Here is a 27,253-nt window from a genome sequence, read left to right on the forward strand (position 1 = left end):
GGCATGGAGGGTATGATGGGCCATTGGGTGTGGGTGGGGGCATGAGGAGCCATGGGGAATAGCTGGTGAGCATGAGCTGGCATGGAGTGGGCATAGCTGGCAAGGGTAAGGTCTTTTGACTTTATCTTTCAAAATGTTCCCGAATCCAGCTCCTGAGGGCCATGAACTGGGAGTCATGGAGAGGTTGGCCCAACTCCATGAAAATTGCCGGGGGCTCGGACCCTCATCATGTGCCACAAAATATTAGGGTGCGGGATGGGGAGAGCATTCCCAAAATTGTGTCCTGCCCACCATTTCTAAATGGTTCCAGAGTCTTTACAACTCTGAGAAAATCTCTCCAAGTTCTCTACATTTACCTTGTCAAACCCTTCCACAGTTTGATTTGTTTGCTTTTTTATATAGCCTTGTTAACCTGTGTTGCTGCTTTCAGAGATCTCTGTATGTCAAAACTAGGCCTCTTTGTTCCGCTATGTAAGTTAGACATTTGTCTTCAGAGAAGTGTGCAACCTGCTTCTAACTTACAAGAAAAATGTATCATCTCACTGTTTTCTATTTCACTAACAGGCTATTGTATTAATCTACCAGTACAATCAGGCTAGTCTTCAAATAAATCAAGGCTTAGAAAATTGTATCAATTCCAGTGTTAGGTTTGGAGATGGTTTTATGTTTAGACATATGTTTGAAAAAATGTGAGAACAGAGTGTATATACATATATATTTACGGACACTTGATATTGAACAAAAACCACCTGAATGTTGAACTACAGAAATGTGGACAACTCATATCCACCAGACGGGTCTTCCGTTCCCAAATGTAATTTAGACATTTGCTTTCCAGGAAGTATGTGGCCACTTTTATTCACCAGCCAAAGTGTACCACCTCAAAATTATCTCCATCACCAATAGGCACTTGTATTAATCTACCAGCGTAATCAGGCTACTCTTCAAATAAAACATTGTGAAAAACATTTACAACCCCATTTTAGTTTTGCAGATGATTTTGTGTTTAGACACAAATTAAAAGTAGCCTAAGTTTGCAGAAATGAGAGAACAGAGTATATACACAAAGGTATTTACCGGCACTTCCGTATTGAACTAAAACAGTTGAATGCTGAATTACATAAATGTGGACGAGTCATGGCTACCAGAGGATTGTGACCGATATAAGGTAGTAAAATCACGAGGGGCAAAATGAAGCCTGTCCCGTAATTCATATATAATACATGAAGGCAAACAGGCGTGACAAACTCTGCGGAGGTGCAGTCTGAACTTTTCACCCAAAAACGCATAAATTATAGGATTTAAACAACAGTGTACAAACGTGATGGATTCAGTTATTTGCTGGGCAATAATCAGCCGTATGCTGAATTCACAACCAGTTAAAATATGCAGTTCTCTCAAAGACTCCAGGAACATCACTATGTTGTGCGGTGTCCAAAATACAAAAAACACAGTCACAACAATAAATATAACTTTTAAAGCCCTGTGTTTCTTATAACTTTTGCTTTTAAGCAGAGTTTGAATTATTCCCGTATAACAGAAAACCATCACAGCAAATGGGATAAAAAACCCAAGCACATTGGCACTGAAAAGGCTAAGAAGTTTCCATCTCAATAATGTTTCAGATGGAAAGGAAGTATGACAAACAATTCTTCCATCAATGTTGTCGATTTTGTTATATATCATCGTGGGAAGAGAGGTGAACGTAGCTACACACCACATCACTACACTCGAAATAATCCCACATCGAGCTGTCCTAGCCCTGACCGGAGACACAGCATGAACAATCGCAAGGTACCGGTCTATACTTATCAGGATTATGAACATTACACCACCGGAGTAGCCAAGCATATAACAGACATTAATGATCTTGCAAAAGGCATCTCCCCAAATCCATTCATTTGCAGCAAAATATGCCCAGAAGGGAAGGGTTATAGCAAAAAGCAAATCACATAATGCTAAATTGAAAACATAAATTCCTGTCATGTTCTTCAGCCATGCGTATTTTAGAAGAATCCACAGTACAAGAACATTCCCTGGGAGCCCAAAGACAAACACGAGTGAGTAAAGCACTGGTAGGTAGCTATCACCAATTTTTTTTGCAGATCCCTTGTCACATGGAGAAAACAGGTCTTCATAGTCATAACCGTAGTCGCTGCTTGTGATGTGCAGCTTTTCAGTTGCATTCATCATGCTGTTGATTTGTCAGTAAACTGAAAACAAACAAACCCCAGTCAATGTTGGATATCACTGAATTAATTTACAGTTGGTTCGACAGAGCTATGTACCATTTGGTTCAAAATTCAATTAGTCTATTGGACTATTAGATTAAGGGATGGTTCTGTGCATACTAGTCATTAATGCTAATGCTCTGAAATGGGAAAATTAATTCTCCAGATTCATCACATTAATAAACTACATTAATTGATCCTTTATTTAAAAGCAGTTCGAAATAAAAATTAGGAATAAAACTACATGCAAATAAACACTTACTTTTCTCTCAGACAAGTAATTTTATGTTCTCTCAATGTCCACACAAATTATTGCCTTAGAAAAAAGCATTGCAGACTGATGTTATTACTTTCATATGTAAATGAGGATACAGAGCATTTCCTGTCATTTGTTCTTTTGCCAATCAGGCTAAATTAGTCTCTTCTGGTTCTGAACTGTTCAGCATTTAAAAACTGTTTTGCTTTATTTACTCTGTATAAACCTTTCATGATCTTAAACATCTCTTAGCACATTAGGCTTGCCTGCCCTAAGGAGAACAAACACAGCTTCTCTAGTCCTTCCACGTGAATGTAATCCCTCATGGTGAGAACATTCCAATAAATCTTACCTGCACCCTCTCCAGAGCCTTAGCATCTTTCCCGATATGTGGTGTCCTGAATTGGACACAAGACCCCAGCTGCAGCTGAACTACTGATATCACAGATTCACAGGATTTTAATGGCACAGAGGGAGGCCATTTGGTCCATTGTGTCGACATCAGCTCTTTAAAGGAGCATTATGACCTCGTGCTATTGCCCCGCCTTTTCCCCATACCCCTGCACATTGTTTCTTTTCAAATAGTCATCTAATGTCCTCGTGAGTGCTTCGATTGTACCTGCCTCCACCACACATCCAGGCTGTGCATTCCAGACCTGAATCACTGGTTGTGTGAAAAAGTGTTTTATATAGGTTTGGCATAGTTTCCTGATTTTGTACTCTGCCTCTATTTCTAAAGCCTGTGGTCACATGTATTTTTTAAACTGCTTCATTAACCTATCCGGCCACCTTCAAACATTTGTGCACAAACGCTCCCAGCTCTCTCGCTACTTGCACCCTCTATAACTGTACCATTTAACCTGGTTTGTGAAAGGAGCATGCAAGGGATTAAAGGAGCAGACCTAGTCATTATGAAAATACACTGGAGTTGTGTGAATGAAAGGAAGCCTTGCTCACCACCAAGTTGGAGGTGAAGCTTCAGAATCTTAGAATGTTTAAGACATTAGAGGTGGGGTCAATGGTTTAGAAGCTGCATTGCAGATTTTGCTGACTGCTTGCTGCATTAAATAAATGATCAACTAATGTACATTAATAATACAATGCATCTAGAGAATTGTCTCTCATTAATTAACTCTTCTGTGCATTGGCCTTTATGACAAGAATCCTTGCTGAATGAAGGCTACAGACATCTTATCACTTTGAGTTGTTGCTGTCTCAGCAACTTTCCTCTCTTTGGTGAGCATCCTTCCCATTTGCTTCCATGAATGAGGCACTAAACAGGATTGGCCACCTCCTGCCTTGTTTTCTTCACGCTGACTCTATTTGGAGGTTTTCTACATTTCCATTCTAAAGATTCCTTGCACCAATACGGGGGGCACATTTGAACAAGAAGGAATCAACATGCAGCTTGTATGTAATATTATGAGGCAGCCTTTCGGTAAAGCTGAGTTATATAGAAATCTCAGAGGGAAACTTTAAATAACTGTTATAATCTATAATTTTAAATGGTGTGTTTGAGATGCAACTCTAAATTCAGGAATCAGGCCACCAGTTCTCGAGGGGTTTTATATCAAAATACGGGAGACATTTATTAATTTATACAAGTTAAATATATGCACATAGCTACAAATTACTACTATCATAACTTTTACCAAATTCCTAAACGAATCTCCATTAAGGCAACAGCAACCCATAGACTTAACCAAACACCAGGGAAAGCATTTTCAACTTATGAATTCCAAATAAGGTTCCTTTCGCTTTGGTTCCTGTGGAGACAGTTGTAGGCTTACAGCTACTCAGATCTTACCTTGCATCTACCCTACACACATGAAAACTGTCCGCTAATATACCAGGCATATCTCATTGAATGTAAGTTCTCATTTTATCACTAGCCCCTTTGAACTCCACCTCTTCTAACAATAAAACCCCTTTCATAGTACAAATTTTATTAGTAATATAAATACATTGCTTGGTCTCTGGTAGCTAGGTGTCATATTTCACCCACTTCTTGAATGGTCTGTTCAGAAAACGCAAATGCACATTATCTCTCTTACATTTCAAAGAACCCAGACGAGCTGGTTTTAACCCAATTAAGACACGCCCACAGACTAAACCTCTATTTTAAAATAAAAATATTTTCCAGTAACATTATATACATTAATAACTTCATGACAGTGACCACCTGAAATGTATCATGCAGATGGATGCCAATTGTCACAGTGGCTGTCCCTTTGCATTATATCTATGCCAGGCTACAGTCCCATCATTATTGAAGGCAGTTCTGTCCTTTTCTTTAATATTCTTTCCTGTGATGTTGGTGTTGCTGACTCAGCCAGCATTTATTGCCCATTCTTATTTGCCCCTGAGAAGATGGTAGTGAGCTGCCTTCTGAACTGCTGCAGTCCATTGTTTGTAGATACACCCACAGTGCTGTTAGGGAGACAGTTCCAAGATTTTGACCCAGTGACAGTGAAGGAATTGTGATATAGTTCTGAGTCAGGATGGTGAGTGACTTGGAGGGGAACACGCAGGTGACGGTGTTCCCATGTATCTGCTGAACTTGCTTTTCTAGGTGGCAGAGGTTGTAGGTTTGGAAGGTGCTCTTGAAAGAGCCTTAGTGCTTCTTGTATATGGTACACACTGCTGCTGTTGCTGCCACTGTGCATTAGTGGTGCAGGGAGTAGATGTTGGAGGTGGTGAATGGGGTGTCAATCAAGCGGCTTGCTTTGTCCTGGATCGTGTCAAGGTTCTTGGGTGCTGTTGGAGCTGCACTCATCCAGGCAGGTGGAAAGCATTCCATTACATTCCTGACTTGTGCCTTGTAGATGGTTGGCAGGCTTTGGGGAGTTAGGAAGTGAGTTACTTTCTACAGGATTTCCAATCTCTTACCTGCTCTTGGAGCTACAGTATTTACATGGCTGGTCCAGCTCAGTTCCTAATCGATGGTGACCTCCAGAATAATAAAACCCTATGGTATCTAATAACTATAAACAAAAGATACATATAGGGGGAGACTTTCTGTTTGGGTCCTGATATTGCCAATGTATCTTGAACACTCAACCAGCATGGCAGGCAGGAGTTCCAAATCACTCTTAGAGTTGGCCCTCATTAACATGGTGTTGGCGAGCTGTTAATGCCAATTGGCATCCTTCTGGATCTCGCAGGATCCCTGCAATGTGGGTAGATTCTCGTTAGCCTGACCTGTTTCACGCCGAATCCTCGGGCAGTGGCTTTTTTGTTATCATCGTTGTGGTTCTTAGATGAGGTTGTGTTCAGTCAGGTTCAATGGATAATGCTGGAGACAAGGCTGTGGGTAAACTTTACATTTTATTGAACATATGAGTACAAAGGATAGCAGGAGACTTTACATTGCTCCACTTGCCTGGATGAGTGTAGCTCCAACAGCACTCAAGAAGCACGACAGCATCCAGGACAAAGCCCAAAGGACTGGCACCCCATTCACCAACTTCAACATCCACTCCCTCCACATCTATCATTCCGAGCCTAGTGCTGTAGCCTGTGCACTAACCCCCAACAACTGGATAATCTTCAGCTTGCCTCATGGCTTTAGGTAGAGCCACTTAAAATAAAACTGATATGTGAATTGGAGGGGAGCTTGGTGTTCCCATGCATCCGCTGTCCTTGTTTATCCAGTAGGGGAGGTCACAAATTTGTGAGGTATTGTTAAAATAACCTTGGAAAGATGCTGCCATGCAAATTGTAGATGGTCCACACTGTTGTTTCTGTACTTTGGTGGTGGAGGGAATGAATGTTTAATATGGTTGATGGGGTGCCAATCAAGCAAATAGCTTTCTCTTTGATGGATTTGGGCTTCTTCAGAGTTGTTGGACATTCCCTCATCCAGGCAAATGGAGAGTATTCCAGCACACTCTTGATTTGTACCTTGTAAATGGTGGAAAGAATTTGAGGAATCAGGAGGTGAGACACTCACCACAGAATTCCCAGTCTCTGACCTGCTTTGGTGACCTTAGCATTTATATAGCTGGTCCTGCTGAGTTTCTAGTCGATGGCAATCCCCAATATGTTGATGTTGGGGGATTCAGTGATGGCAGTACTGCTGAAAGCCAAGAGAAGATGTTTAGTCTCACTCTTGTTGGTGATAATCATTGTTTGGCAATTGCAAAGCTTGAATGTTACTGTCCAGCTACCAGCCCAAGCCTTAAGGTCTTGTTGCAAGCAGGCATGAACTGCTTCAGTATCGGAGGAGATGCGATATAATGAACAATGCCCAGCCCCATGCCTGACCTTATGATGGAGGGAAGATCATTGATGAAGAGTTGAAGATGGTTGGGCCAAGGACACACCCTGGGGAACTCCTGCAGTGATGAGATGATTAGCTTTCAACAATGACAACCATCTTCCTTTGTGCTAGGCATGACCAGCCAATGACACGTTGCCCCATTGATCCTCATTTACTTCAGTTAAAGTTGGGCTGTTTGGTCCCAGTCAGACAAATGCTGCCTTGATATGAAGGTGAGTCACCATCAACTCACTTCTGGAATTCAGCTCTTTTGTCCATGTTCACACAAAGGCTGTAAAGAGGCCTGGGCCCTGGTGATCTCCACAGAATCCAAGCCAAGGAGTGAGCAGGTTTTTGGTCTGTAGGTATATTTTGCTAGCACTATTGATCACTCCTTCTGTTACTTTGCTGGATGTTGCAATAGCTCCAGTCATGTGATTTTCTATGATTCTATGATGCAGTTTCAAAACTGTTCCATAAGAAGGTACACTGATGTATAAAATGTTAAATATAAAATATGTGAATCTCTCTAGTGTTAAACTGACTGACCATGTTAGGCTTCAAGCATAAAGCCTCACCAACCTATTCTGCCACCTACAAAGATTGTTGTTTGCCAAGTCACTGTTCCTGTAGATGTGTTAAATTAACATTTAGTTAATATTGCTCCTCTCACCTTTCCTTCCACAATGTATCATTCTGCATTAAATTGGATCTGTCATGTGCCTGCCCATTTCACCAGTCTGTCAATGATCTCCTGGAGTCTGTTACAGTCCTCCCCACTGTTTACTACATTCCCATGTTTTGCAGCATCTGCAAACTTTGAAATTATGCTCCCATACCCAAATCCAGATCATTAATGTATATCAAAATGTAACTAGTCCTAATGTTCACCCCTAGTGGACAACACTAATATTGGTCTCCCCCATGAAAAATAACTCTTCATCATTGCTCTCTGTTTCCTGTCTCAGAACCAAATTTGTAACCACACTGCAAATGCCACTTTAATCCCATGGGCTTCACCTTTACTAACAAGGATACCATTCAGCAATTTTCAAAACTCCTTTTGAATGCTTTGACACATCAACCACATAACTCTCATCTCTCTCTCTGTTTCACACTGTTTTTGTCCCATAACGTTAATTATCTCCTGGCATGGTAAATGAATATCTAATTCTGAAGACTGATTTTAGCCTTGTCTTTGAATGTGTTTTTTCTACTTTACGCCTGCCCATGAATGACACTCCTGGGATCACCCTCAATGTTCTGCCATACCTTGCATAACATGTCCCAGTTGCAGCCTGTCACAAAACATTCAAAGTACAGCAACAGGTCAATCAGCTAAACATATCCACATGCTGGTCTTTTATTTATATTTCACAGGAGCCACATCCTACCCGTCTTCACTTAAACCCCTCAAGAGGTCCCACTTTTTCTTTCTTCCTCAGCTTCATTGCCAACATCCCCTTGAATACGTCAATTTACCTCAACTACTCCCTGTGGTAGTGAGTTCCACATTCTAACCATCCTTTGGGTAAAGAAGCTTCTCCTGAATTCCATTTTGGGTTTATTGGTGACTATCTTTATGACTCCCAGTGATTGGAAGCAACTTCTCCATATTTACCCTGTCTGACACTTTTATAATTTCAAAAGTCCTCATCGAGTCACCTCGCAGTCTTTTATCTAGAGAAATGAGTGCCAGTTTGTTCAATCTGTCCTGCTAGTTCTGGTATCATTCTTTGCAATACATTCACAATTGCCTCTGTACTTTTGTCATAACCTGGAGACCAATATTACTCACAGTCCTCCAAATGTGGTCTGACCAAGGTTCTTTGCAAGTTGAACATGGCTTCGTTACAAAAGCAATTCTGCGAATCCAGGAAATGTGAAATAAAAACAGAAAATGCTGGAAATACTCAACAGCTCAGGCAGTATCTGTGGGAAGAGAAATAGAGTTAAGCATTGAGGTCATGACTGCCAATGTTGAATTTGTGGTACAATGAAATACAAGCTTTAATTTGGTAATTAAGCATGGCCCTCCCCAACTGGGGAAGGATTAAGGAATCATTGTGAGATGATATAAGCCAGTTCACTCTGTGTATCTGGGAAGGAACTGGGAGAGTCTGTGACTTTGCTTTGCCGTCTTGAAAATAAACCTGTTTTAAGGTGAAAAGATAAGTACCCATTATGTCACAGCAACAACATGGATGGAACAGTCATGAACTCCGATGTTCCCAGTAATCAAACTGTGGAGTGGAAAGGTTCAAAATCAGTTCTAGTGAAATCCGCAGGACATGAGAAGACAGGTGGTGCTAGTCTGCATGACTGATGGAGCAAAATGAATGCCTATGGTAATTTGCAAACAGAAAACCATGCTGTATGTCAAGTTCCCTGTAGGATATTTTGTGCATGCCCAGGACAATGGTTGGAGGAATGAGGATGGAGTGAAGGTGTCCATTGATAATGTGTGGAAAAAGCTTTATCAAAGAACACAACTGATTCATGTTAGATATGTTCAGATCCTATATACCTAGATCAAGGGATACCTATGAAGAATTGACAGCCGCATTACAGTTACAGGGGTCCAATGTCTGTAGTTCAACCGTTGGATGTGTACCTTTACAAGCATTTCAAGGATCATGTTCCTGCCGAATGGAGCAGATGGATGGTTGTCGGAGAAAAAACCTTCACAAAAAGTAGAAATATGTGTGCTGCCTCACTTGATGTTCTGTGTGGTTTCACCTTCAAATTGTGGGATGCAATTAATGCAAAAACTGTCATCAGATCATTAGTAAATTTGAAATATCCAATTCAATGAATGGAGGGGAAGTTGATTTGTTGTACGGGGTGTGAGGGAGGAATGATTATGAAACTAATAGTGCCAAATCTGATCCAGAGTGTGATTCTTTATGATGATGCCATAGCCAAAGTGATTCAGGATGAATTCTATGAACTCCTTGTGTTGGATGCCAAAGATGATGAATTTGACAATTTTAAAAATGTTATGATTGTGGTTCAAACTATCCTTGTAAAATGATTTCATTAATAAAAACATGACACATTGATTTAATTTGACTTTCCAGTATTGTTTTAACATATTTCAAAATGGTGACCACCTACAACAACACCGATGTTATGTTCAGCATATAAATTGACCCCCATTTTTGGAAGGAATTTCAAAGCTTCAATAGTTGACGTATCAACCACAATTTCCTGTAACAGCATCAAAGGAGGTGATGAGGAAAAGTGGCAAAGGAAGAAAGGTTTATGATAGGGCGGAAGAGAAGAGACATGAAATGACAAAGGAGTTGGTGGCGCCAGGCCAAAGGGAGAGGTAATGGGATGAAATGCTGTGTCCAGAGGAGATGTCATTGGCAGAATGATGAAGAGTTACCATTCAGAAGAAGATGATCCTTGCGAAAGGACATTGGTGGGGTGGTAGATAAGGCAAAGGAGAACACTATAGTGATTCTGGGAGGGAGGGGAAGGCATTCGAACAGAATCTCTGGAAATGTGTCGGACATGGTTGAGGGCCCTGCCAACCATGGTAAGGGGGAGCTTCCCTGCTTTTTCATTCTATCCCTCTAGAAATGAGCCAGCAGGTTTGTTTGGTTTTTTTTAACAGCATGATTAACCCGTGTTGCCACTTTTAGTGACCTGTGTGCGTGTACACCCAAGACCCTCTGTTCCTAGAGGATATTTTGACATTTGTTACCCGACATGTATGTGGCCTCTTTTATTCATCCTACCAAAATGTACCACCTCAAAATTCTATATATCATTAACAGGCACTTGTATTAATCCACCAGTGTAATCAGGCTACTCTTCAAATAATTCATTGTAAAAAAACTTCAACAACCCTGTTTTAGTTTTGCAGACGATTTTATGTTTTGACACAACCTAAAAGTAGCATAAGTTTGAACAAATATGAGAACAGAGTGTATACACAAAGATGTTTATAGGCAATTTCATGTACTGAACTAAATAAAGGTGGACGGGTCATGACCATGAGAGGACTGTGAACGAACAGAGGCAGCAGAATTGTGAGAAGCTGAATGAGATTTGGCACGTGCTTTATATTTAAGTAATGAAGGCAAACAGGTGTGAAAAACTCTGCGGAGGTGCAATCTAAACCTTTCACCCAAGAACGCATAAATTATAGGATTTAAACAACAGTGTACAAATGTGATGGATTCAGTTATCTGCTGGGCAATAATCAGCTGTATGCTGAATTCACAGCCAGTTAAAATATGCAGTTCTCTCAAAGACTCCAGGAACATCACTATGTTGTGCGGTGTCCAAAATACAAAAAACACAATCACAACAATAAGTATAACTTTTATAGCCCTGTGTTTCTTATAACTTTTGTTTTTAAGCAGGGTTTGAATTATTCTTGTATAACAGAAAACCATCACAGCAAATGGAATAAAATAACCAAACACATTGGCACTGAAAAGGCTAAGAAGTTTCCACCTTGATGATTTTTCAGATGGAAAGGAAGTATGACAAACAATTCTTCCATCAATGTTGTCGATTTTGTTATTTATCATCGTGGGAAGAGAGGTGAACATAGCTACACACCACATCACTACACTGGAAATAATCCCACATCGAGCTGTCCTAGCCCTGAGCAGAGACACAGCATGAACAATCGCAAGGTACCGGTCTATACTTATCAGGATTATGAACATTACACCACCGGAGTAGCCAAGGATGTAACAGACATTAATGATCTTGCAAAAGGCATCTCCCCAAATCCATTCATTTGCAGCAAAATATGCCCAGAAGGGAAGAGTTATAGCAAAAAGCAAATCACATAATGCTAAATTGAAAAGATAGATGTCTGTCATATTCTTCAGCAGTTTTTGTTTTAGAAGAATCCACAGTACAAGGATATTCCCTGAGAGACCAAAGACAAACACAAGTGAGTAAATCACTGTTAGGCAGCTTTCACCAAAAATCTTTGCTGATCCGAAGTTACATGGAGAAAACAGGTTTTCATAGTCATAATTGTAGTCGCTGTTTGTGCTGTGCAGCATTTCAGTCGTGTTCATCATGTAACTTTTCTATTAGTTAACTAGAAACAAACAAATCCCAGTCAGTGATGGTTATCACTGAATTAGTTCACGGTTGGATTTACAGAGCTGTGTCACCATTCAAACTTCAATTAATCTTAGCTAGTAACAGTATTGGACAATAAGATTATGTGATGTTTCAGGACATACTAATCATTAAAGCTAATGCACAGAAGTGGGAAGATTAATTCTCCAGACCCATTACTTTAATAAATGACATTAATTAATAATTTATTTAAAAGCAATTCAAAATAAAAATTAGGAATAAAACTACTTGCAAATAACACTTACTTTTTTATTCAGAGAGGTAATTTTATGTTCTCTCAATATCCACACAAGCTATTGCCTTAGAAAAAGCACGCCAGTCATTCACTGGAAGTTATTTCTTTAAAATATAAACGAGAGTATGCATCATTTCCTGTCTCTGGGGCGTTCATCAGGGCTTCGATTATATCCAATCTTCATAAATGTTAGGGTTTATGAGGTGACAAGATAAAGGTAGAGGAGGAAGTTGAGTTCTAGAATAAAACTGACAACCCACTTCTGCCAACCATATCTTGCATTTAAGTCTTTAACCTCAACTCCTAGCTGAAGGGCCCTTACAAAATTCGTTCACACTTAGCATCAAGAATCCCTCCTACTTAGCTGTCCTGAATGGACATGGCCACCTGAACCTTTGGCTTGTCTTACCCTGAGCTCCAAGTTTATCTGCATGCCAACAACCCCAATTTTTCCAAAAAACATTTCACACTCCCTGGAGTAGAATTTCTGTGGAATTCTCCCAACCTCTTGCAGTAGCTTTGGTGGAATGGCATAAGGCATCATTTTTCCCAGGGGTACACAGGTTTTGAAGTAGTTGAAGGAGCCCTCCTCCAGATACCATTGTCACCTTCTGTGTGATTGTCGATAAAAATTAGCTCTGCCCTCATCAGTCACCAACATTAAGCTCTTCGAAATTCAGGGGTTTCACTAAACCGGGGTGGGGGGGGGGGGGGGCTGCAGCCTTTTTGCCTTTCGGGGCCAACCTGTCTTCTGTGCAGCCACCTTGGGCTGGAAGCACTGAGATGTGTGCATGAGGCTGGACTTTAAATATGGCGTCCAGCATGAGGAAGCGGCGAGGTGATGGCCTGATGGGCGAATGAGAGCCCGCCCGCCATGCAAACGCTGTGCTTCCCAGGAATGCACAGTTACTGTGGCGGGTTTGGGACAATATGGCGTGAAAAGCTGCCATTGCGGAAGGCAGATATAATGATGCACACTTAGTGCAGATCTGGGACGATTCCGCACCTTAACCTTGTCTGGTCTAAGGAGAACAAACCCACATGAATGTTTATCCACTTGAATGTAATCCCTCATTCCTGGAACCATTCCAATAAATCTTTCCCATACCCTCTCCAGAGATTTAATGTGTCCTGAATTGGACACAACACTCTACCTGTAGCTGAGCTAGTTTTTTATCTAGGTTTGGCATAGTTTCTGGGTTTTGTCCTCTGCCTCTATTTCTAAAGCCCAGGATCCTATGGGCTTTTTTTAACTGCATTGTTAACCTATCTGGCCACCTTCAAACATTTGTGCACAAACGCTCCCAGCTCTCTCGTTACTTGCACCTTTTATAACTGTACCAATTAACCTGGTTTGTGAAAGCAGCATGCAAGGGATTAAAGGAGCAGACCCAGTCATTAGGAAAATACACACTCGAGTTGTGTAAATGAAAGGAAGTTTATCCTTTTGGCCACCACCAAGTTGGAGGTGAAGCTTCAGAATCTTTACTTAGAATGTTTAAGGCATTAGAGGTGGGGTCAATGGTTTAGGAGCTGCATTGCAGATTTTGCTGACTGCTTGGTTAAAAAATGATCAACTAATGTATGTTATTAATGTAATAATCTAAATAGTTAACTCTCTCACTACTGTGCATTGGTCTTTATGACAAGAATCCTTGCTGCATTTATGCTAGACATCCTGTCCCTTTGAGTTGTTGCTGCCTCAGCAACCTTCCTTTGGTGAACATCCTTCCCATTTGATTCCATGAGTGAGGAACTGAGCCTGATTGGCCTCCTCCTGCCTTGTTTTCTTCACGCTGACTCTATTTGGAGGTTTTCTACATTTCCATTCTAAAGATTCCTTGCACCAATATGGGGGCACAATTGAACGAGAAGGAATCAATGTGCAGCTGGTGTGTAATGTTGTGAGACAGCCTTTTGGTAAAGCTGAGTTATTTAAACATCTCAGATGGATACTTTAAACAACTGTTATAACCTATATTTTTAAGTAGTATGTTTGAGATGCAGCTCTAAATTCAGGAATCAGACCACCAGTTCTTGAGGGGTTTTATGTCAAAATACAGGAGACATTTATTAATTTACACAAGTTAAATATATACAAATGGCTACAAATTATTACTATCATAACTTATAACAAATTCCTAAACGAATCTCCATTAAGGCAACAGCAACCCATAGACTTAACCAGACACCAGGCAAAGCATTTTCACCTTATGAATTCCAAATAAGGTTCCTTTCACTTTGGATCCTTTGGAAATAGTTGTAGGCTTACAGCTACTTTGATCTTACATTGCCTCTGCACTACACACTTGAAAACTATATTCTAATATACCTAGCACAACTCATTGAATGTAAATTCTCATTGTGTCACTAGCCCCTTTGAAATCCAGCTCATCTAACAAAAAAACCCCTTTCAAAGTGCCAATTTTATTAACAATATAAACATATTGCTTGGCCTCTGCTTGCTAGGTGCCAGATTTCACCCCACTTCATGAATGCTCCATTCAAAAAATGCAAAGGCATTCTACCTGTCTTACATCTCAAATCAAGTAAACATCAAAGCACCCAGACTAGCTGGTTTTAATCCAATTAAGACACACCCATAGACTACACTTTTATCTTGAAAGAAAAATATTTTCCAATAATTTTATATACATTAATATCTTCATGTTAGTGACCACCTGAAATGTATCATGCAGATGGATGCCAATGGTCACAGTGGCTGTCGCTTTGCGTTATATCTATGCCAGGCTACAGTCCCATCATTATTGAAGGCAGTTCTGTCCTTTTCTTTACTATTCTTTCCTGTGATGTTGGTGTTGCTGACTCAGCCAGCATTTATTGCCCATTCTTATTCGCCCCTAAGAAGATGGTGGTGAGTTGCCTTCTGAACTGCTGCAGTCCATTGTTTGTAGATACACCCACAGTGCTGTTATGGAGACAGTGGCAAGATTTTGACCCAGTGACAGTGAAGGAATTGTGATATAGTTCTGAGTCAATATGGTTGGTGATTTGGAGGGGAACATGCAGATGGCGGTTTTCCCATATATCTGCTGGCCTTGCCTTTCTAGGTGGCAGAGGTTGTGACTTTGGAAGGTGCTTTTGGAAGAGCCTTGGTGAGTTGTTGCAGTGCATCTTGTATATGGTACACACTGCCGCTGTTGCTGCCACTGTGCATTGGTAGTGCAGGGAGTGGATGTTGGAGGTGGTGAATGGGGTGCCAGTCAAGCAGGTTGCTTTGTCCTGGATGGTGTCAAGCTTCTTGGGTGTTGTTGGAGCTGCACTCATCTATGCAAGTGGAGTGTATTCCATTAAACTCCTGACTTGTGCCTTGTAGATGGTTGGCAGGCTTTGGAGAGTCAGGAGGTGAGATACTTTCTGCAGGATTGCCAAACTCTGACCTGCTCTTGTAGCCACTGTATTTACATGGCTGGTCCAGTTCAGTTCCTAATTGATGGTGACCTCCAGAATAATAAAACCCTATGGTATCTATTAATTATAAACAAAAGATACATATCGGGGGAGACTTTCTGTTTGGGTCCTGATATTGCTGATGTTTCCCTAACACTCACCCAGCATGGCAGGCAGGAGTTCCAAATCACTCTTAGAGTTGGCCCTCATTAACATGGTGTTGGCGAGCTGGTAGTGCCAATTGTCACCCTTCTGGATCTCGCAGGATTCCTGCAATGTGGGTAGATTTTTGTCAGCCCGGACCTGTTTCATGCTGAATCCTCAGGCAGTGGCTTTTTTGTTATCATCGTTGTGGCTCTTAGATGAGGTTGTGCTCAGTCAGGATCGATGGTTAATGCTGGAGACAAGGCTTTGGGTAAACTTTACCTTTTATTGAACATTTTCCGAACAATGTATGTGTACAAGGTTTAGCAGGAGGCTTCACATTGCTCCACTTGCCTGGATGAGTGTAGCTCCAACAACACTCAAGAAGCTCGACAGCATCTAGGACAAAGCAGCCCATTTGATTGACTCCCCATTCACCACCTTCAACATCCACTCCCTCTACATCTATCATTCCGAGCCTAGTGCTGTAGCCTGTACACAAACCCCCAACAGGTGGACAATCTTCAGCTTGCCTCAACACTTTAGGTAGAGCCACTTAAAATAAAACTGATATGCGAATTGGAGGGGAACTTGGTGTTCCCATGCTCCTGCTGCCCTTGTGTATGTATTAGGGGAGGTCACAAATTTGTGAGGTATTGTTAAAATAACCTTGGCATGATGCTGCCATGCAAATTGTAGATGGTCCACACTGTTGTTACTGTATTTTATTGGTGGAGGGAATGAATGTTTAATATGGTTGATAGGGTGCCAATCAAGCACATAGCTTTCTCTTTGATTGTGTTGGGCTTCTTCAGAGTGGTTAACATTCCCTTTTCCAGTCAAATGGAGAATATTCCAGCACACTCTTGATTTGTACCTTGTAAATGGTGGAAAGAATTTGAGGAAACAAGAGGTGAGTCACTTAGCACAGAATTCCCAGTCTCTGACCTGCTTTGGTGACCTTAGCATTTATATAGCTGGTCCTGCTGAGTTTCTAGTCGATGGTGATCACCAAGATGTTGATGTTGGGGGATTCAGTGATGGCAATACTGCTAAATGGCAAGGAAAGATGTTTAGTCACACTTTTGTTGGTGATAGTTATTGTTTGGCTTGCATAGCTTGAAGGTTACTGTCCCGCTACCAGAGCAAGTCTTAAAGTCTTGCTGCAAACAGTCATGAACTGCTTCAGTATCAGAGGAGATGCGAATGGGACTGAGCATTGTATAATGAACAATGCCCAGCCCCATGCCTGACCTTATGATGGAGGGAAGGTCATTGATGAAGAGCTGAAGATGGTTGGGCCAAGGACACAGCCCTGGGGATCTCCTGTAGTGATGAGATGATTAGCTTTCAACAATGACAACCATCTTCCTTTGTGCTAGGCATGACCAGCCAATGACATGTTGCCCCATTGATCCTCATTTACTTCAGTTAAAGTTGGGCTGTTTGGTCCCAGTCAGACAAATGCTGCCTCGATATGAAGGTGAGTCACCATCAACTCACTTCTGGATTTCAGCTCTTTTGTCCATGTTCACACAAAGGCTGTAAAGAGGCCTGGGCCCTGGTGATCTCCACAGAATCCAAGCCAAGGAGTGAGCAGGTTTTTGGTCTGTAGGTGTATTTTGCTAGCACTATTGATCACTCCTTCTGTTACTTTGCTGGATGTTGCAATAGCTCCAGTCATGTGATTTTCTATGATTCTATGATGCAGTTTCAAAACTGTTCCATAAGAAGGTACACTGATGTATAAAATGTTAAATATAAAATATGTGAATCTCTCTAGTGTTAAACTGAAAGACCATGTTAGGCTTCAGGCACAAAGCCTCACCAACCTATTCTGCCACCTACAAAGATTGTTGTATGCCAGGTCTCTGTTCCTGTAGATGTGTTAAATTAACATTTAGTTAATATTGCTCCTCTCACCTTTCCTTCCACAATGTATCATTCTGCATTAAATTGGATCTGTCATGTGCCTGCCCATTTCACCAGTCTGTCAATGATCTCCTGGAGTCTGTTACAGTCCTCCCCACTGTTTACTACATTCCCATGTTTTGCAGCATCTGCAAACTTTGAAATTATGCTCCCATACCCAAATCCAGATCATTAATGTATATCAAAATGTAATTTGACCTAATATTGTCCCCTAGTGGACAACACTGTGTACTGCTCTCCAGCATGAAAAATAACTCTTCATCACTGCTCTCTGTTTCCTGTCTCAGAACCAAATTTGTAACCACACTGCAAATGCCACTTTAATCCCATGGGCTTCAATTTTGCTAACAAGGTTACCATTCAGTAGATTACAAAACTCCTTTTGAAAGTTTAGACACATCAACCACATAACCCTCATCACTCTCTCTGTTTCACACTGTTTTTGTCCCATAACGTTAATTATCTCCTGGCATGGTAAATGACTATCTAATTCTGATGACTGATTTTAGCCTTGTCTTTGAATGTGCTTTTTCTACTTTACACCTGCCCATGAATGACACTCCTGGGATCACCCTCAATGTTCTGCTATACCTTGCATAACGTGTCCCAGTTGCAGCCTGTCACAAAACATTCAAAGTACAGCAACAGGTCAATCGGCTAAACATATCCACATGCTGGTCTTTTATTTATATTTCACAGGAGCCACATCCTACCTGTCTTCACTTAAACCCCTCAAGAGGTCCCACTTTTTCTTTCTTCCTCAGCTTCATTGCCAACATCTCCTTGAATACGTCAATTTACCTCAACTACTCCCTGTGGTAGTGAGTTCCACATTCTAACCATCCTTTGGGTAAAGAAGCTTCTCCTGAATTCCATTTTGGGTTTATTGGTGACTATCTTTATGACTCCCAGTAATTGGAAACATCTTCTCCATTTTTACCTTACCCTTTTAAAAGTCCCCATCGAGTCACCTCTCAGTCTTTTACCTAGAGAAATGAGTGCCAGTTTGTTCAATCTGTCCTGCTAGTTCTGGTATCATTCTTTGAAATACATTCACAATTGCCTCTCTATTTTTGTCATAACATGGTGACCAATATTTTTCACAGTCCTCCAAATGTGGTCTGACTGAGGTTCTTTGCAAGTTGAACATGGCTTCGATTACAAAAGCAACTCTGCGGATCCAGGAAATGTGAAATAAAAACAGAAAATGCTGGAAATTCCCAACAGCTCAGGTAGCATCTGTGAGAAGAGACACAGAGTTAACCATTGAGGTCAAGACTGCTAATGCTGAATTTGTGGTACAATAAAATACAAGCTTTAATTTGGTAATTAAGTGCGGCCGTCCCCAACTGGGGAAGGATTAAGGAATCATTGTGAGACTATATAAGCCCGTTCACTCTGTGTATCTGGGAAGGAACTGGGAGGGTCTGTGGCTTTCCTTTTATCTCTTGAAAATAAACCTGTTTTAAGGTACAGGCTAGCTTCAGACTTATTCTTTCTCAACATACAATTATTGGAATTAACAATGAGCTTTCACTGGAACTGGGAAAAGTTAGAAGTGTACCACAGATTGGGGTGTATAAGTAACCGTGTCAAAATGCATGCTTAGACCTATACTCAGTATATAATTTGATCCCTCGTTTTTCAGCTAAGTGCTTACATGTTTAGAGCTGCACTTGCATTAGCCGTCCATCTCAGTTTTTCAGCTCAGAGATATATCTTAACTGATATACTGTCCTTATAAGTCAGCACAAGGGATCAAGGAGGCTGTTGCCAAGAAGATGTGTGGGAGTTTAAGGCACAGAGCAGATCATGCAGGAGGTTGAGAAACAGAAATGGGTTCTCTGGGAAAAGGAATAAAGTACAAAGCTGATTTCAAGCTAAAGGTCATATCTTTTGCTAACTCGTCAAATAGCTGTGGTGCAGCAAGGGAATATGATGTTACAGAAACTGATGTGTAATGGAAGAAGGAGGAATCAGCCCTGAAGAAGATGCCCAAGACCAAATGTGACATGAGAACAGGGAGCAGCTGCTGCCCTGTCTGAAGAGGCATGTATGGGAATGGGTTCTGAAAAATTGCCAGAACGGTTACATCGTCACCAGAAATGCAATGTGTGTACACACCCTAAGTGGACCAAGTCAAACTGAGTCCAGCAAGGATTTCAGAGCAACAGCCAGTTGGTATAACTGCTCTATGGAACCAAAACCTCTACTGTTGCAGTGGAAGACGAATATTGCTCAAGAATACCGAAAGGTTTCAATGCCAAAATTGCTGGATTCCAGCGATCATTATTCAGTGGCAAAAACACAAGTACCCTTTATGGCACAAGTAGCCTTTATCCGCAGGACCTGAGAAGACAGGTGGAGCTAGTCTGCATGACTGATGGAGCAAAATTAAAGCCTATGGTAATTTGAAAACATAAAACTATACTGTACATCAAATTCCCTGCAGGATATTTTGTGCGTGCCCAGGACAATGTTTGGATGAATAACGATGGAGTGAAGGTGTGGATCAGTAATGTGTGGAAAAGGCCTTATCAAAGAACACAACTCATTCGTGTTGAATATGTTCAGATCCTATATAACCAGATCAAGGGATACCTACGAAGAATTGACACCCACATTACAGTTACAGGGGCCCAATGCCTGTTGTTCAACTGTTGGATGTATACCTTTACAAGCATTTCAAGGATCATGTTCCTGCGAAATGGAATAGATGGATGGTTGTCGGAGAAAAACCCTTCACAAAAAGTAGAAATATGTGTGCTGCCTCACTTGATGTTCAGTGTGGTTTCACTGTTGAATCGTGGGATACAATTAATGCAAAAACTGTCATCAAATCGTTCAAACAATGTGTAATATCCAATTCAATGAATGGAGGGGAAGAAGAATTGTTGTGTGGGGTTGGGGGAGGGATGATTATGAAACTTAAGTGTGATCCAGAGTGTGATTCTTTATGATGATTCCATCTTTGTGTTGGATGCCAAAGATGATGAATTTGACAATTTTTAAAATGTTATGATTGTGGTTCAAACTATCCTTGTAAAATGATTTCATTAATAAAAACATCACACGTTGATTTAATTTGACTTTCCAGTATTTTTTTTAACATATTTCAAAATGGTGACCACGTACAACAACACCGATGTTATATTCAGCATATAAGGTGACCCCATTTTTGGAAGGAATTTTCAAAGTGTCAATCGTCAACGTATACGCCACAATTTACTGTAACAGCATCAAAGGAGGTGATGAGTAAGAGTGGCAAAGAAAGTAAGGTTTATGATAGGGCGGAAGAGAAGAGACGTTAAATGACAAAGGTGTTGGTGGCACCAGGCCAAAGGGAGAGGTAATGGGATGAAATGATGTGGCCAGAGGAGATGTCATTGGCAGAATGATGAAGTGCTACCATTCAGAAGTAGATGATCCTTGTGAAAGGACATTAGTGGGGTGGAAGATAAGGCCAAGGAGAACACTATAGTGATTCTGCGAGGGAGGGGAAGGCATTCAAACAGAATCTCTGGAAATGTGTCGGATCTGGTTGAGGGCCCTGCCAACCATGGTAAGGGGGAGCTTCCCTGCTTTTTCATTCTATCCCTCTAGAAATGAGCCAGCAGGTTTGTTTGGTTTTTTTAACAGCATGATTAACCCATGTTGCCACTTTTAGTGACCTGTGTGCGTGTACACCCAAGACCCTCTGTTCCTAGAGGATATTTCGACATTTGTTTCCCAACATGTATGTGGCCTCTTTTATTCATCCTACCAAAATGTACCACCTCAAAATTCTCTATATCATTAACAGGCACTTGTATTAATCCACCAGTGTAATCAGGCTACTCTTCAAATAATTCATTGTAAAAAATCTTCAACAACCCTGTTTTAGTTTTGCAGACGATTTTATGTTTTGACACAACCTAAAAATAGCATAAGTTTGTACAAATGTGAGAACAGAGTATATACACAAAGATGTTTACAGGCAATTTCATATACTGAACTAAATAAAGGTGGACGAGTCATGACCACGAGAGGACTGTGAACGAACAGAGGCAGCAAAATTGTGGGAAGCTGAATGAGGTTTGGCACGTGCTTTATATTTAAGTAATGAAGGCAAACAGGTGTGAAAAACTCTGCGGAGGTGCAATCTGAACCTTTCACCCAAGAACGCATAAATTATAGGATTTAAACAACAGTGTACAAACGTGATGGATTCAGTTATTTGCTGGGCAATAATCAGCCGTATGCTGAATTCACAGCCAGTTAAAATATGCAGTTCTCTCAAAGACTCCAGGAACATCACTGTGTTGTGCGGTGTCCAAAATACAAAAAACACAATCACAACAATAAGTATAACTTTTATAGCCCTGTGTTTCTTATAACTTTTGTTTTTAAGCAGGGTTTGAATTATTCTTGTATAACAGAAAACCATCACAGCAAATGGAATAAAATAACCAAACACATTGGCACTGAAAAGGCTAAGAAGTTTCCACCTTGATGATTTTTCAGATGGAAATGAAGTATGGCAAACAATTCTTCCATCAATGTTGTCGATTTTGTTATTTATCATCGTGGGAAGAGAGGTGAACGTAGCTACACACCACATCACTACACTGGAAATAATCCCACATCGAGCTGTCCTAGCCCTGAGCAGAGACACAGCATGAACAATCGCAAGGTACCGGTCTATACTTATCAGGATTATGAACATTACACCACCGGAGTAGCCAAGGATGTAACAGACATTAATGATCTTGCAAAAGGCATCTCCCCAAATCCATTCATTTGCAGCAAAATATGCCCAGAAGGGAAGAGTTATAGCAAAAAGCAAATCACATAATGCTAAATTGAAAAGATAGATGTCTGTCATATTCTTCAGCAGTTTTTGTTTTAGAAGAATCCACAGTACAAGGATATTCCCTGAGAGACCAAAGACAAACACAAGTGAGTAAATCACTGTTAGGCAGCTTTCACCAAAAATCTTTGCTGATCCGAAGTTACATGGAGAAAGCAGGTCTTCATAGTCATAACTGTAGTCGCTGTTTGTGCTGTGCAGCATTTCAGTCGTGTTCATCATGTAACTTTTCTATTAGTTAACTAGAAACAAACAAATCCCAGTCAGTGATGGTTATCACTGAATTAGTTCACAGTTGGATTTACAGAGCTGTGTCACCATTCATATTTCAATTAATCTTAGCTAGTAACAGTGTTGGACAATAAGATTATGTGATGTCTCAGTACACACCAGTCATAAAGCTACTGCACAGAAGTGGGGGGATTGATTCTCCAGATCCATTACTTTAATAAATGACATTATTTAATAATTAAAAGCAGTTCAAAATAAAAATAGAAATAAAACTACTTGCAAATAACACTTACTTCTTTTTTCAGAGAGGTAATTTTATGTTCTCTCAATATCCACACAAGCTATTGCCTTAGAAAAAAGCACGCCAGTCGTTCACTAGAAGTTATTGCTTTAAAATGTCAATGAGAATATGCATCATATCCTGTCTCTGAGGCAGTCATCAGGGTGTTGATTGTATCCAATCTTGATATATGTTAAGGCCCATGAGGTCACAAGTTAATGATAGAAGAGGAGGGCTAGATCTAGAATAAAACTGACAACCCACTTCTGCAAACCACATCTTGCATTTAAGGCTTTTACCCCAACTCCTAGCGGAAGGGCCCTTACAAAATTCGTTCACACTTTGCATCAAGAATCCCTCCTATTTAGCTGAGCTAAATGGACATGGCCACCTGAACCTTTGGCTTGTCTTACCCTGAGCTCCAAGTTTATCTGCATGCCAACAATCCCAACTTTTCCTAAAAACATTTCACACTCACTGGAGTAGAATTTCTGTGGAATTCTCCCAACCTCTTCCAGTAGCTTTGGTGGAATGGCATAAGGCATCATTTTTCCCAGGGGTACACAGGTTGTAAAGTAGTTGAAGGAGCCCTCCTCCAGATGCCATTGTCACCTTCTGTGTGATTGTCAATAAAAATTAGCTTTGCCTCTTCAGTCACCAACATTAAGCTCTTCGAAATTCAGGGGTTTCTCCCTCTCCGTCATGTAACTTCAGCAGAGGGTCCGTAGAAACCCTGTTTGGCTCCCAGTTATCTTCTACTAGGTTATGCTGTCGATCAGTGAGAACCCCCAAGGAAATTCCTGAGGGAAAGCGATTCTAAACTGTCCACTCAGCACATGCCTCTGGGCTACATCATGTCCAGCTCTTGCCCAGTTCAAGAAACTCCCACTAAGACCGAAGCTTTTCTTGTCTTCCAACCAACCATCTATCCAAGCTGAGACATCACCACTTAGAACAAACCTTACCTTATTGAATGCTTTCTTAAAGTTCATTAAAGACATCTAATGGATTGCCATTTGTTCTTCAAGCAATTACTTGTTGCAAAAATGCTATTAAATGTCAAACACAAGTTGCTTGTAAGGAGCCTGAACTGGTTAATCTTGAAATAACTGCCTGTTAATCCACGATTGAGTCTTAAGTGATAGTCAGAAGACAAAATATAAGTGTATTCCCTACCTTCTCGGGCTAGCAATAAGTCATCAGGTTTTCCCTCACCTACCTCCTCAATTTGGTTTGGCCTCCTCCTCATAAGAGGTAAGACTTACAGGTTGACTTCTCTGCTTCAACTTCAGGTTTTCTATTGATGGTCATGTTCATGTCTTCCCCTTTGAAAAGAGAAGACATTGAGCCTTTGGCCAACAAATGGAGTAGCCTAATGAGAAGCTAACATTGCAATGGTTATAGATTCATATAATCATGGAATTGAAGATCACTCCATTGAGCCAGTGCTGACTCTTCGGAAAACAATCCTCACCTGCTCTTTCCCCACATCCCTGCAACATTTTTGCCTTTACAGGGTTTATCCAATTCGAAGGCCGCTATTGAAACTGTAATCATAACCTTTACCAGACAGTGCATTGCAAATGTTAATGATTCATTGTGTAAAAGCACTTTTCCTCATTTTGCCCCGGTTCTTATGTCAATCACCTTAACTTTAACATTTTGAGTCCATATGACTCTTCTTCAAATTGACATGAAATGTTACCTCTGTTTCTCTCACCACAGATGCTGCCAAACCTGCAGAGTTTTTCCAGCATTTTCTGCTCTTATTTCAGATTTCCTGCACCTGCAGTATTTTGGTTTCACCTTAACTTTGTGTCTTTTCTTTATCAACCCTGCAGCAATTGGAAACGTCATTATAGTATCATAGTATGACAGCATCTTTGCAGTGCAGAAGAAGGCCATTTGGTCCATCAAGTCTCTACACTGGCTCTCTGAAAGAGCATTGCACTGAGTCCCACTCCCCTTCTTTAACCCCGTAACCTTGCACATTCTTTCTTTGCAGGTAGCAAAGCTTCATGATCTTAAACAGCTTTAAGCCCCTTGGGTGGAATCATCCGTGAACCGCTGGCATCAGGGGCGTGCGCAAATAATATGTTGAGAAGTCGGTGTCACGATGTCCTGAAACCAGTTTGTGATCGTCTACTCAGCCCGTCGATGGGGGGGGCCGTGTTCCCCACCATCCCTCATAGGGAACCACATTGTGATACATCAGCACATTATTATAAGGCTAACCCGCCAGTCTCACCCCCTCTCCAACCCCCCAACACCATGGATTGTACGCCCATGTCGGCGTGATTTGCCGCCAACTTGTTTCACAACTAAACGTAAGTGACTTGTACTTGGCGAGCTGCACTTCGCTCAGCACTTCGACGAGGTTTCTTTGCCTGCCTTGCTTTGGGCAGCACTCACAGTCACCAGCGGCAGGCTTTACAGACAGCACCACATCACTTTTAAGGGAGCTCACGGGCCAGGTCCCTACCACCCAGACCAGCTTTGAATGGCTGCAGGGCTAGGGCTTGCCTGGGGTAGGAGGAGAAGTGGCCTCAGGGGAGGGAAGAGGTTGCAGGGTGAGGGCTGTACTGGGCAAGGGGGTGTATCCCAGGGTGTGTGTGGGGGCGCAAGTTGATCTGTGCGAGTGGCCTCAAGATGGTGAGGGCTGAGGAGTCAGTCTCCAGGGGAGATGAGGCCAGGTGGCGAAGTGAGGGTATGTGTGAGAGAATGGGCGGTGATGTCCCTTGAGCTGACAGTGAGTGAGATGCCAGTGCATGTTTGAGGGGCTTGAGTGTGTGAGTTTAGATTGATGAGATTGTTGCCATACCCTGATGGCATGGATGAGTTTATTCATCCTCTATCTGCATTGGGTGGCCAACCTCTTCTGTGCACATTGGCACTGATCACCACTGCCATCGCCTACCAAGCCGGAGTGGTAATATTGCTGCCCCTCCTGCGGCCAGTGCAGGGGAGAGGACATCACGGTGGGCCTCCACAGCATCCAAAAGGCGCTCAATGGACCCATCACTAAACCAGGAGTGGGGGGGGCTGCAGCCTTTTTGCCTTTCGGGGCCAACCTGTCTTCTGTTCAGCCACCTTGGGCTGGAAGCACTGAGACGTGTGCATGAGGCTGGACTTTAAATATGGTCTCCAGCATGAGGAAGCGGCGAGGTGATGGCCTGATGGGCGAATGAGAGCCCGCCCGCCATGCAAACGCTGTGCTTCCCGGGAATGCACAGTTACTGTGGCGGGTTTGGGACAATATGGTGTGAAAAGCTGCCATTGTGGCCGGCGGGTATAATGATGCACACTTAGTGCAAATCTGGGACGATTCCACACCTTAACCTTGTCTGCTCTAAGGAGAACATACCCGCATGAATGTTTATCCACTTGAATGTAATCCCTCATCCCTGGAACCATTCCAATAAATCTTTCCCATACCCTCTCCAGAGACTTAATGTCTTCCCTGATGTGTGGTGTCCTGAATTGGACACAACACTCTACCTGTAGCTGAGCTAGTTTTTTATCTAGGTTTGGCATAGTTTCTGGGTTTTGTCCTCTGCCTCTATTTCTAAAGCCCAGGATCCTATGGGCTTTTTTAACTGCATTGTTAACCCATCCGGCCACCTTCAAACATTTGTGCACAAATGCTCCCAGCTCTCTCGCTACTTGCACCTTTTATAACTGTACCAATTAACCTGGTTTGTGAAAGGAGCATGCAAGGGATTCAAGGAGTAGATTAAATTAAATTAAAGGAATGTTATGAAAATACACTCGAGTTGTGTAAATGAAAGGAAACCTATCTTTTTGGCCATCACTAAGTTGGAGGTGAAGCTTCAGAATCTTTAATTAGAATGTTTAAGACATTAGAGTTGGGGTCAATGGTTTAGAAGCTGCATTGCAGATTCTGCTGATTGCTTGGTTAAATAAATGATCAATTAATGTAAAGATAAAAACAAAAATAAAAACAAAAAAACTGCGGATGCTGGAAATCCAAAACAAAAACAGAATTACCTGGAAAAACTCAGCAGGTCTGGCAGCATCGGCGGAGAAGAAAAGAGTTGACGTTTCGAGTCCTCATGACCCTAGTTCTGTCGAAGGGTCATGAGGACTCGAAACGTCAACTCTTTTCTTCTCCGCCGATGCTGCCAGACCTGCTGAGTTTTTCCAGGTAATTCTGTTTTTGTTTTGGATCAATTAATGTATATTATTAATGTAATGAATCTAGAGAGTTAACTCTCTCACTTCTGTGCTTTGGCCTTTATGACGAGAACCCTTGCTGCATGAATGCTACAGACACCCTGTTCCTTT

At 41.5% G+C, this 27,253-nt stretch overlaps 4 protein-coding genes across 8 annotated transcripts in view; 1 reads left to right on the plus strand and 3 right to left on the minus strand.

The window, feature by feature from the left end:
* The window catches only part of glb1 (galactosidase, beta 1), a 163,091-nt gene extending 144,030 nt beyond the window's left edge, over positions 1 to 19,061 (plus strand). The window contains exon 16 of the mRNA XM_041183434.1: positions 18,695 to 19,061. Within this exon, the coding sequence (XP_041039368.1) occupies positions 18,695 to 18,781 (87 nt within the window). The 3' untranslated portion in view covers positions 18,782 to 19,061. The remainder of the gene's footprint in view (positions 1 to 18,694) is intronic.
* Positions 644 to 12,132, minus strand: LOC121275804 (C-C chemokine receptor type 4-like). Of its 4 annotated transcripts, none has more exons than XM_041183438.1 (2): positions 12,112 to 12,132; positions 644 to 2,213 (listed from the first exon to the last, which is right to left on the minus strand). In XM_041183438.1, exon 2 carries the CDS (start codon positions 2,191 to 2,193, stop codon positions 1,117 to 1,119), a length of 1,077 nt encoding a protein of 358 aa, XP_041039372.1. In that variant the 5' UTR covers positions 2,194 to 2,213; positions 12,112 to 12,132; the 3' UTR covers positions 644 to 1,116. The 4 variants fall into 4 exon arrangements, with proteins under 4 accessions (XP_041039372.1, XP_041039371.1, XP_041039370.1 ...); XM_041183437.1 differs by lacking the exon at positions 12,112 to 12,132 and adding an exon at positions 8,547 to 8,561; XM_041183436.1 differs by lacking the exon at positions 12,112 to 12,132 and adding an exon at positions 2,840 to 2,985.
* On the minus strand, positions 10,726 to 11,799 carry LOC121275727 (C-C chemokine receptor type 4-like). Its single transcript, XM_041183315.1, has one exon. It carries the CDS (start codon positions 11,797 to 11,799, stop codon positions 10,726 to 10,728), a length of 1,074 nt encoding a protein of 357 aa, XP_041039249.1.
* Positions 19,062 to 21,517: 2,456 nt separating the features above from the next.
* Positions 21,518 to 24,263, minus strand: LOC121275805 (C-C chemokine receptor type 4-like). Of its 2 annotated transcripts, none has more exons than XM_041183439.1 (2): positions 24,168 to 24,263; positions 21,518 to 22,679 (listed from the first exon to the last, which is right to left on the minus strand). In XM_041183439.1, the coding sequence occupies exon 2, from the start codon at positions 22,657 to 22,659 to the stop codon at positions 21,583 to 21,585; it is 1,077 nt and encodes a 358-aa protein (XP_041039373.1). In that variant the 5' UTR covers positions 22,660 to 22,679; positions 24,168 to 24,263; the 3' UTR covers positions 21,518 to 21,582. The 2 variants fall into 2 exon arrangements, with proteins under 2 accessions (XP_041039373.1, XP_041039374.1); XM_041183440.1 differs by lacking the exon at positions 24,168 to 24,263 and adding an exon at positions 22,962 to 23,050.
* Positions 24,264 to 27,253: the final 2,990 nt, after the last annotated feature.

Source organism: Carcharodon carcharias, chromosome 3, assembly GCF_017639515.1.
Source record: "Carcharodon carcharias isolate sCarCar2 chromosome 3, sCarCar2.pri, whole genome shotgun sequence".
Lineage (NCBI taxonomy): Eukaryota > Metazoa > Chordata > Chondrichthyes > Lamniformes > Lamnidae > Carcharodon > Carcharodon carcharias.